Raw genomic sequence first — 15659 nt, 5'->3', positions numbered from 1 at the left:
AGACATTTCCTGTTGTCTTTCATTGCCAGTAGATCTATCCGGGGAGTCCCCCACTTCTGAAAGACGCCTTTTATGACATCAGGATGGATGGACCACTCATGGTGGTTGGAGAAGGATCTGCTAAGGTGATCTGCTTCCTCGTACTGTGACTGCTGGAGATACAAGGCTTTGAGGCAGATTGAGTGGGCTATGCAGAATTCCCACAAGTGAAGAGCTTCCCTCACCAGTGAGAGGAACGCACTGCTCCACCTTGCCCGTTTATATAAAACATCGCTCTTGTGTTGTCTACAAGAACTGACACGCACTTGCCCTCCATGTGGGGTTGGAATGCACTGCAGACTAGGTGAACTGCCCTGAGCTCCCTGATGTTGATGTGTAGCAAGAACTCTTCTGGAGACCAGAGGCTGAGTTCTGAGAGACCCGAAGTGAGTTCCCAAGTCTATCGCCGAAGCATCTGTGATGAGAAACATCGATGGTGGTGGTCTTGAAAATGGGACTCCTGCACATACTGCCAGCGGGTCCAACCAACAAAGAAGGGAAGCGATCACAGATGGGGGAAGTGTGACAACTATGCCCAAGTGGTGTTGCCCCAGTGTGTATAGCGACACCAGCCAGGAATGAACAAGTAGGAATAGGGAGCCTGGAAATGAGTGAGAAATTTGATGCCTGATGATGATTTCTCTTCACTGAATATCCAGATTGGTCATTCCAATCTGTCCATTAATTGGATGAACAAGTTTAGTTTAATGAAAACTGTTACAATGCTCTGAAGACACACTTATTCAAGGAAAGTTTATTACATACACACACATAATATTACACTGTTTTTCAGTTTTGGAAGTATTTTCACTGGCTTGCACATTCTGAAGAAGAGCCAAGTTGTCTTCCTGATGACCAACAGATCTGGTTCTGCCTCTAGTAATGGAGAGCAGAGGGAAAACCCAGTTGTGGGAATGGCAAGTCTGGGAATTCAGTAAGTTCTTCACTATTTTATCTTTCAAAATTCTTAAGTTTATGGACACTACTAATTTTCTTCCAAAATTTACAGCTCCCTACTCGTCTAGACACTAACAAGTTTTCATCAAAATGGGTCCGCAGCCCATCCTTCAATCTTTGCTGTTAATAATATAAGGGCTAAGGCCCAGATTTTTTAAAGGTATTTAGGCATTGACTGTTAAAGGGATTTGGTTCCTAAGTGCCTAAACCCCTTTTGGAAATTAAACTTGGGCTCCTAAATCAATTATGCTTTGCAATGCTGAGCACAGCAATGCCTAAATACTGTTAAAAATTTGGCCCGGAAGCTCTTGGTAGGGCTTATTAAAACAGGTGTATTGAGCAATTATACCATGGCCATGGTTAAAAGCTGTAGACCAGCCTATATGACAGCAATATGTCAGCTTTTTGATGAAGTCCAACAGTCCTCCTTCTGTTGCTTAATTGTCAGAAGGGTGTATTGTTATTATCTTAGTACTGTTTTCCCCATTGCTTCTTTGAATAGCTTGTCCGTTGAACACTTCCAGGAGACCATTAAAATGTTTGGCTTGCTTATACAGATCTAAAAGTGTATTTTAGCTTTGGTATTGCATGCCTTAGTGAATCTGCCACAAATAGGTATAATAAAATATATTTTAAAAAAAGGTTCCAAACTCAAACTGTGCATGCCCAATAAAGTCTAGCATACACTTTTAGTGCTGAATTACAAACAAAGTCTCAGAGGTGCAAACAGTACCGTTGGACTGTAGAAAGATTTAGTTTCTTAATGGTCATTACAAGATATATGAACTAAATATGTGAAAAAGATTGGGAAATTAAACACTTCTTAGAATAAATGATTTACATGCAAACATAACAGCTCTCCTTCATTTTAAAGTCAAATTTATCTCCATCCCACACAGCTGTTATTTCACTTTTATTATTTTAAGTTATTACATCAGAAATGTGGGATCTTGAAGTTACACATTTTTTCTGCAGATATTAATCCTCATTATTTCTAAGATTCAGGCCCTTGCAAGAGTGATATAGATGCAAGCAGAATGCAAAAAGACAATCTTTCAGTAACAGGACTAGAGAATTCCTTGGTATGTGTCTATCCGTACTCATCTAAAACAAGCACAAGTGATTTATGGAACAAAGGGAACCCAGGTTAGAGAGAAGATGAACTACAGCAAAATGATATACAAAGCCACTATATGCTTACAATACCTGGGTGCTGAATCTGTGAACATCATCAGAGGCACTGACTAGATCAATGGAAGACATGGAGGAAGAGCGACTATAGGGCTACCAGAGACAGACAAAGAAAAAAATCAAGTAATCAGAACAAAGGCACAACAGAGCTTTCAGTACCAACTTCCAAGCACAAGATAATGAAGAAAAGGAAAACAAAAGCACCATAAGCAGCAAGCACAGCAGCAAAAGCTGATTTCATGCAACTATTATATATTATACTCCCAACATGGCCCTGAAAAAAAAAAGTGTTTCCAGTAACATTGAAAAAGGTCAAAATCAACCCTGATTAAAAAACCTAGCTTTTTTTCTTTTAACTAGTTTAATGATTTTATATTTAAGAAAAAGCATATTTAAAGATTATTAAGTTTCTGGCATAATTTTTTTTTTATCTCAAACTATGACATGCTTGCTGCATATCAGGAATATTCTAAAATAGACGCTCAAAGATTTTTTTTCAAGGAAAAAGTCCTCTCCAACCCTGGATATGTCAATTCTAATGAGTGACGTGTTCAAAGTTACTAGAAACATCTATAAATTAGATCTCACCAATCCGTATGACAAATGTATTAGTTAAAATGGAAATATGATTTTATTTACAATAAGTACTCTCTAAAAAGATCCTGGGAAACATCTCACCTTTTGGACAAATCTGTGAGTCCCCACAGCAGAGTATCCATCACCAGAGGGTAATGATGTTGGCCAGTGTGATCTGACCTTTTCACTCTGAGACTAAGAGAAACAGGTTAAATGTATTAGTACATAGCTGTTTGGTGGAGTATTTAGTAGGTGGCAGTAGAACTGACAGACTTATATAAGAGGAGGGAGCAACTAGATAGTCTCTCTTTACTATTTCACAGGTCATGAACGGTAACAGGCACTTCAGGTGGCAACAACAATTAGATTTAAGAAATATTTATCGTGTATTGGATATACTTATTTGTGTAGGTTATTCACCTAAGTACAGTCAAGGTGAGTTTTCTATAGGATTTTTTAGTTACTTGCATCTATTAAGAATTGCTTTAAAGATAATAGGGGAGACAAACTGACCCATATTAACAACACTTTTTATGCTGTCATGTTCTGTAGATAATGGACTTCTGTTTCCACTGTGCCCAAATTTCTCAAATTATTTTAGTTTTAAAAATAAATAAATTAAAAAGAACCAAATGTTATATAGAAGGAAATGTTACTCACCTATGCACTAACTGTAGTTCTTCGAGATGAGTGTTCCTATGTGTGCTGCATTTCAGGTGCACATGTACCTCTTGAGCCTTCAATAGGAAATTTCTAGCTAGCAGTGTCCATTCGACCCACACATGCGCCCTGTCTCCTCGTGGAAGAGGCTGAGACTATATAAAGGTGTGTGAACAAATTGCCCTCAGGTCCTTCTCTATTCAGTCATCCCCTAGGGAACAACTGAAGCAGAGGGGAAGGAGAGCCAATAGCAAAGCACCCATAGGGACACACATTTCCTCCTTCATTGAGAATTGTGCCTGTGGGTGCCTCACTTCAGGTGATTTCTGAGCACTATTCTAGGAGGAAAGGTTCAGAACAGGATCCAAAACTGAAGACAGTACTGCAGAGCCAAGTGTCGCAACAGATCTGATGGCATGAAGCAGGGTCTAAAACTTTATAAACATATGGTCTGAAATCCAATTAGTGGCTCTGTGTGTCTCGAATAATGGAACATTCTTCAAAAATGCAGCAAATGTTGCCTGTGATCTGGTTGAATGTGTTCTAACCCCGGGGGGAAGGGGGATGAGCACCTGCAGACTCACAACAGGTAGAGATACAGCCTGATATCCATTTCAAAAGTCTGAGCAGAAACAGGGGCCCCCTCACATCTATCTGCAAAGGATACAGACAGCCTAGGAGCTTTCCTAAACTGCTTAGTCCTATCCAGGTAGAAGGCCAAGGCCTTTCTAACATCCAGAATATGAAAAGAGGACTCCTGCTGAGAACAATGGAGGTTTCAGAAAATATACTGTTAGATGGATTGTTTGGTTAAGATGAAAATTAGGATGCAGACATAAAGAGACTTTTTTTTTTTTTTTTTTAAATAAAAGGTAAAGGGGGTAATCTGCCATCAAGGCTCCAATCTCCCTTACTTTACTGGCCGATGAAGTAGGGAGCAGGTCGCCACTGGTACAAACTGAGGTCTTGTGAGATGGCTGAGAAACAGGTTAAGGTCTTAAGATGGGGTGGGAGGTCTAATGTGGGGAAGGAAATTACTCAGACCCTTAATAAATCTGGAGGATATCCAGGGAGCAAAAATGTCAAGTCCTTGGACAGGGAGATGAAAGGCTGATATGGTGGGCAGGTGTACCTTGACCAAAATGATGGATAAGCTGGGTGTCTTCAGATCCAGCAGGTAATCTAGGACGAGGGAAACAGGAGTGGATTCCAGCCAGAGTTATCAACCACCGTCCCAACAGATGAATCTCTTCCATATTTGCAGGTAAGTAGTGCGGATTGATGTTTTTCTACTGTTTAACACCACCTGCTGCACCTCCGTAGAGCTGAAAACCTGTATTCCTGAGAACCATCCAGGAACCATGCACTGAGGTGTAAAACTACTAGACTGGGGTGAAGCACATGACCAGCATCCTGAGACAGGAGATGTGGAATGGTTGGGAGCTCGATTGATAGCTGGACACAAGCAGTTAAGGGTACCAAGCTTGTCTCGGCCAGGTAGTACTAGAAGGATGACTCTGGCCTTGTCCTGCCTGATCTTGTTCAACACCCTTAGAATTATGGGTGCTGGGGGAAAGGCATAGAACAGGCTCTTCCTCCACAGGATTGGTGACTCAGACCTGCCTTGAACAGAAGAGGACACTTCCTGTTCTTGGAGGTGGTGAAAAGACTGATCTCTGGCAGTGTCATCTCTAGAATAAGCCATAGAGAACCTGAGTGCCCAGCTCCCATTCACAGTTGTGGGAGTAGTATCTGCTGAGAGCATTGGCTGTGGTGTTCCAGCGAGGTGGACCACTGAAATATGGATACGGTGGGCTATGCACCAGTTCCAGAGCTTTATAGCTTCAGTGCACAAGGAGGATCTTGTTCCTTCCTGCTTGTTGATGTAAAGCATGAAGGACATATTGTCCATCATGACCCTGATCGCTCTGCCCCGATGAGGGGTAGGAAATGGAGACAAGAATTCCTGACTGCCCTGAGCTTCGACAGGTTGATGTCAAAACTAATTTCATGGGCTATCCATCCGCCCTGAACTCAGAGTGTGTTGAGGTGGGCAATTATAGTTCCTAGAGTCTTTGAGGCTTCACTAATTTGTTCAACTGATCTGTCTTAGATCTAAGATTGGCCTCCAATTTATGTCCTCCTGGGGCACTAGAAAGTATTTTGAGTAGAATCCCGACCCTGTAAAGGGAAGGGATTGGTTCTATTGCTCCTAGTTGGAGGAGAGAGTCCAACTTGCCTTAGTAGAAGCTCATGAGAGGGGTCCCTGAAGAGGAAAGGAGAATTGGGGGGAAGAGAGAGAGACACACACAGACAGACAAACTGGATGGTATAATCTGATGTTATGATCTCTAAGACCCACTGATCCATGGTGATCTACTCCCAAGTTGGGTTGAAATGGATAACTTGGTCCCCAAAGGGGAGGGAGGGAGGTGGGCTAAAGGGGTGCAACTGTAAATCCGGGGGGGGGGGGATTTCATCTCTTGACCAGCCCATCAAAACTCATGTTTAGGTGACACCTGGGTGGTTGTCGAGGGCCACTGAATAACCCTCTTGCTGTGCAACCTCTGGGGAGTTCCACGGGTCTATGATATCCAAAGAACTAAACAGGGCATGATCTCTGGACAGTCTGACCTACTAAAAAGCTTCTTGCTCCTTGATGTGTAAATGCCTAAGAAAGGTAGGGTAGCCCTGGAGTCCTTCAACATGTGCAAGGAGTCATTCGTGATCTCTGAGAAAAGCCTATGACCAGGAGGGAGGTCCCCTACTGTGTTCTGAAACTCGCCTGGAAACCCCAAAAGTTGGAGCCATGACACCCTGCGCATAACTATTGCCATGGAGATAGAGCTGGCAGTAATGAGCAGCATCTAGGGATGCCTGGAGAGCTGTTCTGGCCAGCAGGTGACTCTCTGCAACTATGAACTGGAATTGTTCCCTGCAGTCATGTGGCAGCTGCTCAATAGCGCCCATGAGCTTGTTGCAATTAGTAAAATTGTATTTGGTCATGAGCACCTGAGAGTTTGTGATCTGGAACAACAGGGTTGCGGACAAGAAAGATTTTTGCCCAAAGAGATTCACTTACTTCTGGTCCTTGTCATAGGGGGCAGATGTCAAAAAATTGCTGCCTAACCTGTTCATTCACTGCATCCACCAATAGGGAGTAAGGTGGGAGATGGGAAAATAGAAAGCTGGAATCCATTGGTGCAACAGAGGCAAGCGTTTGCCTCACTGTCTTAGCCAGATCCAGGAGAGCCACATTAATAAGTAATGCCACTCTGAAGGGGGGGTTGCCGACTGCAAAGTATCTAGCAGCTTGTGTTGTGTTGTGTTGTTTGACCTCCACCAGAGGGATCTGCAGGGTGTCTGCTACCCTTCTAATGACGTCCTGAAACCGCCTGAAGTTGTCAGCTGTGGAAGGTGGTGAAGCTATAACTGCCTCTTCCAGCAAGAACGATGAAATGGGAAACTCAGGGGTGATCTCTTCTTCTACCCTAGCCTCCTGCTCTTCAAATATCTTCTCTTGTCCTGGATGGGTAGGGGGAGGATGTGAAACCTTGTCTTTCGAGAGACAATACCAGTGGCTGTTAAATTGCTGTCGATCGGCAGCCCATAGGTCCCAATATGGCCATTGGGGGATGTCCATAAGGAAGTAGGGGTTGCATACAAAGTTAGTTCCACCTTTCTTGCTGACCAGCAAGGTCCTCCCTGTGAGAAAGTGGATTCCTGAAGGGGTATGCAGGAGAACCCTTCATTGAAATCAAAGAGGACTCCCAACTGGTCTCCTTCTCGCATCCTCCCATAGCGGAGCAGGATTTGAGGACAGAGCACAGTCCTGTGCCATGAAGTGGCCACTCAGAGACTGAGGTCTCAGTACTGAGAGACGCTTGGTACCCAACAACAATGGACACTCTAGTTTGTCTGATCCAGAGAGGTCCATTGAGTATCGGAACTCCTGTGGTACCAGAAAGGACCCCAGTACCGACACCATAGCAGACGTTGCTGTAGCTGACAGTCCCAAGGATGATGGGTGTACTTCAGGCATTGTAGATGTCAAGTCCCAGTGTTTGCTCGGTACCCCTGCCCGAGCTGCTTACAACAGTACCAATGGCTGGTTAAGACACAACATCAGTGGCTGAGCAGGATACTTTGGTGTTGAGCAGGGCCAAAATAGGTAGTACCCTGTGCTTACTCTCCTTACTGGTGGAGGATATAGTTGCCCTATCGGAGCTATGCTTCCAGTCCTTAGAGCTCCAGGGGCTTTGCAGGCCTACTGGTACTGGAGAAAGGGTCCTTGACCTCAACAGTACTCTTGAAGTACAAGGATCTCAACGGGGACGAAGTCTTTTTTGGAGCTGGCTCAGTGAGAGTCCATGCTCCTCTTTCTGGGAGTCTTCCCAGCAGGCTCCAAAGACGTCCCTTTGTTAGGGGAAGCATGCCTCAAGGTTGATGGGGTGCAGGATCTGTCCATGGACAAATGTACCGAGGAGGGGAGGGTAATCTCCTGATCTGGATCAGAGGGTAGTTGCAGGGAGCATTCTCTTGCCAACAGTCTGACCTTTACCTCCCTGTTTTTTCTAGCTTTGCTCTTAAAGGGCCAAACAGAAGGAATGCTTCTAGGAGACAAGGGACTCCCCCAGGCAACAGACACATATGGAGTGCCCGTCACTTACTAGCATAGCCTCCTGGCAAGACAGGCAGCATTTGAAGCCTGGCAAACAAGGCATACCCCACCAGGAGAAGACCGGTATTCCAGAGAGAAGAAAAAAAACATCCTCTCATCTGAAACCAACTGTACTAAATACTGACCTACAACAATAAACTAACTGAGAAAAAGAGAAAAGAAAGAAGTCCAAGTATGCTCTAGGCTGACACACTAGGGTTCTGTCTCAGGCTGAGGTGGTAGAGAAGAAACTGCAGGCAGTTTGCCCACGTACCCCTATATAGCCTCAGTGTCTGCCACAAGAAGCCATGGGGTCTATGTGTGGGCTGAATGGACATTGCTAGCTAGAAATCATCCAATCTTCATGTACACCTGAAGTGGAACACCAAAAGGGACACTATTCGAAGAACTAGTAGTTACTATTTAGATTGCAGACTCTTTGGAGTAGGAAAAAACAGTTACCTACCTTTTGCAACTGTTGTTCCTCAAGATCATAGAAACATAGACGATTAGGGTTGGAAGAGACCTCAGGAAGTCATCTAGTCTAAACCCCTGCTCAAAGCAGGACCAACCCCAACTAAATCATCCCAGCCAGGGCTTTGTCAAGCCAGGCCTTAAAAACCTCTAAGGATGGAGATTCTACCACCTCCCTAGGCAACCCATTCCAGTGCCTTACCACCCTCCTAGTGAAATTGTTTTTCCTAATACCCAACCTAGACCTCCCGCACTGCAACTTGAGACTATTGCTCCTTGCTCTATAATCTGCCACCACTGAGAACAGCCTAGCTCCATTCTCTTTGGAACCACGCTTCAGGGAGTTGAAGGTTACTATCAAATCCCCCCTCACTCTTCTGAAGACTAAATAAGCCCAGTTACCTCAGCCTCTCCTCGTAAGTCATGGGCCCCAGCCCCCTAATCGTTTTCGTTGCCCTCCGCTGGACTCTCTCCAATTTGTCCACATCCTTTCTGTAGTGGGGGCCCAAAACTGGACTCAGTACTCCAGATGTGGCTTCACCAGTGCCAAATACAGTGGAATAATCACTTCCCTCAATTTGCTGACAACACTCCTACTAATGTAGCCCAATATGCTATTAGCCTTCTTGGCAAGAAGGGCACACTGTTGACTCATATCCAGGTTCTCGTCCACTGTAATCCCCAGCTCCTTTCCTGCTGGACGGCCGCTTAGCCATTTGGTCCCCAGCCTGTAGCAGTGCATGGGAGTCTTCCATCCTAAGTGCAAGACTCTGCACTTGTCCTTGTTGAACGTCAGATTTCTTTTGGTCCAATCCTCCAATCTGTCTAGAAAAAATGGTTACCTACCTTTCATAACTGTTGTTCTTTGAGATGTGTTGCTCATGTCCATGCCATTCTAGGTATGCACACACCCACGTGCATGTCTGGAGATTTTTGCTTTAGCTGCAGTCAGAGGGCCGGCTGTAGCGCCCTCTAGAGGGCCATGCTCATGCCGCGGTGTATCAGGCACTGAGAGAAGGAACTGAGAGGGCGTGGGCTTTCTGACAACTCTGACAGAGGGGCAGGAGGGAGGGTAGTGGAATGGACATGAGCAACACTTCTCAAAGAACAGTTACGAAAGGCAGGTAACCATTTTTTCTTCTTAGAGTGCTTGCTTATGTCAATTCCATTCTAGGTGACTCGCAAGCAGTATCAATGGAGGTAGGCTTGGAGTTCACCATTGTGCAGCTTGTAGTACAGCTCTGCCAAAGCCACTGTTGTCTCGCACCTGCTGAGTCAGTGCGTAGTGCAACGCGAACGTATGGACCGATGACCAGGTGGCATCCCAACAGATTTCTTCAATTGGCACCTGTGCCGGGAAGGCTGCTGAAGACGCCTGCACTCTAGTGGAATGAGCCATCAGTTGCTGGCAGGGGCACTTTCGCCAGCCCGTAGCAGTGGCGTATGCACGCCATGATCCAAAACGAAATTCTCTGGGCTGACACCAGGCAGCCCTTCACCCTGTCTGCGATAGCAACAAACAACTGCGCTGACTTATGGAATGGCCGTGTTCTACCAACGTAGAAGGTCAATGCCTGTCTGACGTCCAGCGTATGCAACCTTCACTCCTCATCTGATGGGAGGCTTCGGACACAGGACCAGTAAGTAAATATCCTGGCCCAAGTAGAACTAGGAAACAACCTTGGGCAGAAAAGCCGGATGCGGCACAGCTGGATTGTGCCTTTGTAGAGCCAACATTATAGCAACCAAAAAGGACACCTTCCAGGAAAGAAGCAGGAGGGAGCAGGAATCTAGGGTTTCAAAGGGAGGGCCCATGAGCTTCAATAGCATCAGATTCAGGTCCCACGGGGAGACCAGGTCTCGGACATGTGGGTGTAGGTGCTCTAGACCTTTCAGGAACCACACTGTCATGGGAGGGGCGAAGACCGACCTGCACTGAAGCAGAAGGTGGAACACAGAAATGGCTGCCAGGTGCATCTTGACCAAAGACGAGACAACCCCTGGAGCTTTAGATGCAGCAAATAGTCCAGGATGTCTTGCAACGAGGTCTCCTTAGGACAAACGTGCTTGTCCAAAGCCCAACATGCGAAGCGGTTCCACTTGGCCAAAAAGGAAGCCTTGGTGGAAGGCTTCCTGCTGCTCAGCAGGACCTGTTGGACCACTGCGGAGCACGCTCGCTTGTCCGTGCACAGCTATAGAGCAGCCACATCATCAGGTGCAGCGATGCCATATTTGGTTGCAGCAGATTGCCATGCTTCTGAGACAGCAGATCCAGACAGAAAGGTAACTGCAGCAGGTCCATCACTGAAAGACTCATCGGCATGCTAAACCAGTGCTGGCGAGGCCACGCCGGGGCAATGAGAATGATCCATGCTCTGTGCTGCTTCACCTTTAGCAGGACTCTGTGGATAAGCAGCACTGGCGAAAAAGCATAAATCAGCGCTCCTGAACCCCGGTGGGGACAAGGGTTCCCTGTCAGATGCCTTCCTGATCCTGGAGCAGAACACCTGGGACTTCCTACTCTGCCTGGACATAAACAGGTCCACCTGGGGAGTCCCCCACCGTTGAAAGATCAGGTTGACCACCTCTGGATGGAGGGACCACTCGTGGCGAGAGGAGAAAGTTTTGCTGAGGTGATCTGCCAGGACGTTCCAGGTAAGCAAGTGGCCATCAGGTGGATGGCGTTCTGCACACCAAGGTCCCAGAGACTGAGGCTTCTTGGCTCTTGACACATGGCTGAGGACCTGATGTAATGTTGATGTGATACATCACGGCCATATTGTCCGTAAGGACCTGCATCACCTTGCCTTTTAGGTGGAGCAAAAACGCCTGACAGGCCAGGCCACCGCCCTGACGTCGATATAAAGAGCTAAATTGTGCTGCATCCAGCGACCTTGGCTGCCGCACTTGCCCAGGTGGGCTCCCCAGCCCAGATCTGATGCATCTGAGACCAGGGTGAGTGACGGTGATAGGGACACAAAGTCAACTCCCTGCAGCACTAACTAGGGGTCTAGCCAATAGTTCAAGGATGAGAGGACGCGGTCCAGTACTGTGACTGCTTGGTCCCAGCAGTACCTGCTGGGAACGTAGACCGTTGCTAGCCATGTATGCAGGGGTGGCAGACGAACCCAGGTGTGCCTAACCACGTACATGTATGCTGCCGTGTGGTCCACCAGCCGCAGGCAAGCATGGGCCATGGTGATCGGATGTCTCCTCACCTGGACAATGAGATCCACCATGGCCTGAAAGTGTGCTTTCGGAATGAAGGCCCTGTCTCGTGTGGAATCGAGAACCGCTCTGATAAACTCTATGCGCTGGACCGGCATTAATGTGGACTTTTCTGTGACTATTAACAGGCCCAGGTCATTGCAGGTAGAGCATACTAGATCAAGGCTTCTCCGCACCTGACCCAGAGACGTGCCTTTGAGGAGTCAGTCATCAAGGTACAGACAGATCTGGATCCCCTGACATCTGAGGTAAGCCACTACTGGCACCATGCATTTCGTGAACACCCTGGGAGCGGAGGACAGGCCAAAGGGTAGTGCTGTGAACTGTAAGTGGTGCCCAGTCCCCATGACACAGATGGTTCCTGCGTTTCATAGTAATATGGAGACATGGAAGCAAGCATCCTTTAAGTTGAGAGCGGCGTACCAGTCTCCCGGATCCAGGGAGGGGATAATGGAGGCCAGGGAGACCATGCAGAACTTCAGCTTCTTGAGAGGAGGTTGAAAAGGGTGTCCTCCTGCTCCACTATCTCCTGCACTTCCAGCCTCAAGTTCTTGGACACCCGCCTGAGAAGGGCTTGGTGTTCTTTAAAGTCATCTGGGGAGCTGGCCCTGGAAGGTCCCATGAGTGCCTTGTCCAGGAAAGAGGAGACATGAGGGCTCAGCAGCCGTTGGAGAGGGAGGTTTGAGGGTAAGCACCGCATCCTCCACCCTGACCTCGGAGCGAGCTTCCAGTACCATACCTGGTGCCAGTGGGGCAGTCTATATTCGCTCCAACGCAGCCACTGATACGTGCTGCAAAGGGGGCATCATCATCACCGAAATGCCCCATGCTCCCCAATACAGCCACTGTGTTGGCCACTGGCTGTGCTGCCACCACAGTGCCGGGGACAGCAGAGAAGTTCCCAGTGTCCAAACCCATTGCGGAGACCGGGGCGATGGGCTGAGCTGGGCCTCCGCACCAAAGGAACCAATCTTCAGTGACCAGGGAGGACCTGTTGACGCCTGGGTCTACTTGCTGGTCATGGCTACCAGTGAGCTTTGACCAGGCGTAAGTGACCGGTGGCTATTCCGGGGTTAACGGTCCTGGTCCCAGGGAGATTTGGGTCGGGTGGAACGGCGCCGGGGAGACCAGTAACATGAGGAGAAGTAGTCCCATGGTCCCAGCAACCGAGACAGACGTCTAGATGCGGCTCAGCGAGGGGGGGAACAGAGTCGGTCATAATATGGAGAGTGCAGACCCCGCACTGGGGAATAATGTCTCGACATCCAGGGGGAGAGTTTGGGCAATCGGCAGCGCGGCTGTGACCTGCCACAGGATTACTTGTCCAGTGACCGATGGAGCTCTCCCGTCCCCAGAGGAGACTTAACAGCTAGCTTTCTCTCTCAGGAAGCCTTAGACTGGTCCTGCATCACCTGAGACATCATAGAAGCAGGTGGAGAACCGTGCCCTCTCTGCACCTGGGCTTGGGATGACGATGGTGCAGGCAGGGTGGTGAGTCCTATGCTGCTCACAGAGTCGGTGATGGACCTTTAAGAGGGCTAAGAGCCCCAGCCACAGAGGCATGCTCATGTTGCTCTGGAGAAGGCTGGCGGACAGGCCCGGTCTCTCTATTGGATGACCCTTGGGCCTTCTTGCTTGGCACCGGTGAGTGCTTCTTCGCCTTCTTCTTCAGTGCCAATGCACTGTGCATGGAAACCGAAATCCTCGGTGCAGCCTGCATAGAGGGCTGAGAAGTTGGGCGGAGAGGGGACTCCGTCAGGAAGCCCTGAGGCAAATGTCCCTCTCCTTCTGGGTGTGAGGCCAAAAGTTCTTACAAATCCAGCAATGCTCCTTGATGTATGATTCCCCCAAGTACTTAAGGCAGCTGTTGGGGGGATCACTCACAGACATAGGCCTGTCACAGACCGAGCAGGGCTTAAACCCAGGAGCTCAGGGCATGTCCTGTTTGAGGTAAAGTCCCCACTGGGACCTTAGCTATCAGCTAACTATACCCTTAACAACTACTTAACAACGTAACACTAACTACAATCAAGCAAAGGCCTGAAGGCATGAAGTCCATTGGAAGAAACCCCTAGCTCTTGACAAGTGAGAGAGGCACTTTGACTCATCACCACAGGTGGTAAGAAGGAACTGAGGACACACCAGCCAACAGCACCTGATATACCGCGGCATGAGCACAGCACTCTAGAGGGCGCTACTGCCGGCCCCACGGGTACTGCTAAAGCAAAAATCTCTGACAGCCACACATGTGGGTGCGCGCACACCTAGATTGGAATCAACATGAACAAGCACTTGAAAAACTGTCTTTTTGTTCTGTTTGTACAATGCCCAGCACAATGGGGTCCTTGTCCATAAAAAGGTATCCCAGGTGCTATAAATACATAAATATTTTACTATACAAATTCTAACTGTCAAACTTCTGTACACATTCCTGTGAGCAAATTCCTACTCAAGTTAACATAAGTTTTGTGAACGTATCCCTAGAGAGAATTTGGACCATAAAAGACGTAAAGATCCTAGGCTGAAGCACGGTATTTTTTTAAAAGTAGGAACATAATTGCCTCTTAAAACATTTAGTACTATTAATACCTGTTCTTCTATTTTATCCTGTCTGTCAAGAGCAGCTTCAACAGCATCAAAGAATTCTTCTTCATTAATCAGACTATTAGGACCCTCCTAAACCAAAATACAGAAAAGCAAACAGCTAAAGAAAATGGAGAAAATACGAATGCTACACTTCAGAAAACGGAGTTTAATTTAAAAAAGTGAACGTTAGCCAATTTGATAAAATTGCATTTCTTTATCAGTGTAAAAAAGTCCTAATTCATCTGCAGACGAAGCATATATCAAATATAAAGTTATGAACCTATACACAAAAGCCATTTTTCATAACAGCGAGTCTTTTCACCATTACTTGAGTATAACAATTATTGGAGTATAATTCAAAATAAAGCACTACTTGGTAAAATAAGATAATACTCCACTCAATGCATTTAAAGAACTACAATTTAAGAGCTGTAACACAAGACAACAAAAGCCAGGAAATTCGCACTTCAACAATCAGGTAAAATTTGGCCTCAAATTTAGTTTTTACATATTTTTTTCTCTCACTCTCTCTCTCTCTCACATACACACACACACACACACACACACACTTTGAGAACTCTTTTACAAAGTTTGTGACAAAAATGTTTCCATAAATTATTTTGCAAATCCCAGCATAAAGTGTAATTTAAATCATCATTCCATTACAGGATTTCAGCACAAAGACACTGAAATATTCAGCTGTATTTCAGGCATGAAAGGCTGACAACACAACTAAAATGTTAATTGTCCACGCAGAGAAATATGCAAAAAGTAAAGAACAACATAGTAAAGCTTAAGTTTGATCTTAAAGTTCCTCGAACCGTGATCACTTAAAGTGTTATTACTAATAAATGTATATACTTTTAAAAAAACATGATCATAACACTGGCTTTTTAACACCGGTCTGTTCTTCCTTAATTCACCCCATTATAAACACATACAATATGATGTAAAATCTTGGACCCTGCTATACGTAGACTCCTGAAAGAACAGATGGCCTGTCAACTCTAAAAGTTCTTTTATTAGTTTGTCAGTTTTAACATTACATAATAAAAAGCAGTTATTTTTTTAAATGGAAGTTTAAGACGACTCCAACTTTACTTTGTTTTTGCATGAATTCATGTAATGGACTCTGTGGTTTAACATATGAAGTTTTATTTTACAGATTTACTGTGGAGAAACTACTTCCCCTCCATAATAATCCATATTCTAATGTTGAAGCTAATTCTGTTATAATCATAGTTTTCAAGCCTTCTCCAGCTAATTTAGTAACAGGAACATCTTGATA

General features: G+C 46.1%; 1 protein-coding gene across 7 annotated transcripts in view; it reads right to left on the bottom strand.

Moving 5' to 3' along the window:
• Positions 1 to 15659, bottom strand: part of CERT1 (ceramide transporter 1) — a 166251-nt gene that overhangs the window by 20384 nt on the left and 130208 nt on the right. For 3 of the 7 annotated variants that reach the window (XM_077817042.1, XM_077817040.1, XM_077817041.1), the window contains exons 9-11: positions 14375 to 14461; positions 2866 to 2958; positions 2203 to 2280 (exon numbers count right to left, since the gene is read on the bottom strand). In XM_077817042.1, the coding sequence (XP_077673168.1) occupies positions 2203 to 2280; positions 2866 to 2958; positions 14375 to 14461 (258 nt within the window). The remainder of the gene's footprint in view (positions 1 to 2202; positions 2281 to 2865; positions 2959 to 14374; positions 14462 to 15659) is intronic. The other 4 variants (XM_077817045.1, XM_077817043.1, XM_077817044.1 and 1 more) reach the window with 3 other exon arrangements.

This window comes from Eretmochelys imbricata, chromosome 5 (genome assembly GCF_965152235.1).
Source record: "Eretmochelys imbricata isolate rEreImb1 chromosome 5, rEreImb1.hap1, whole genome shotgun sequence".
NCBI lineage: Eukaryota > Metazoa > Chordata > Testudines > Cheloniidae > Eretmochelys > Eretmochelys imbricata.
This window is presented reverse-complemented; position numbering and strand designations above follow the sequence as displayed.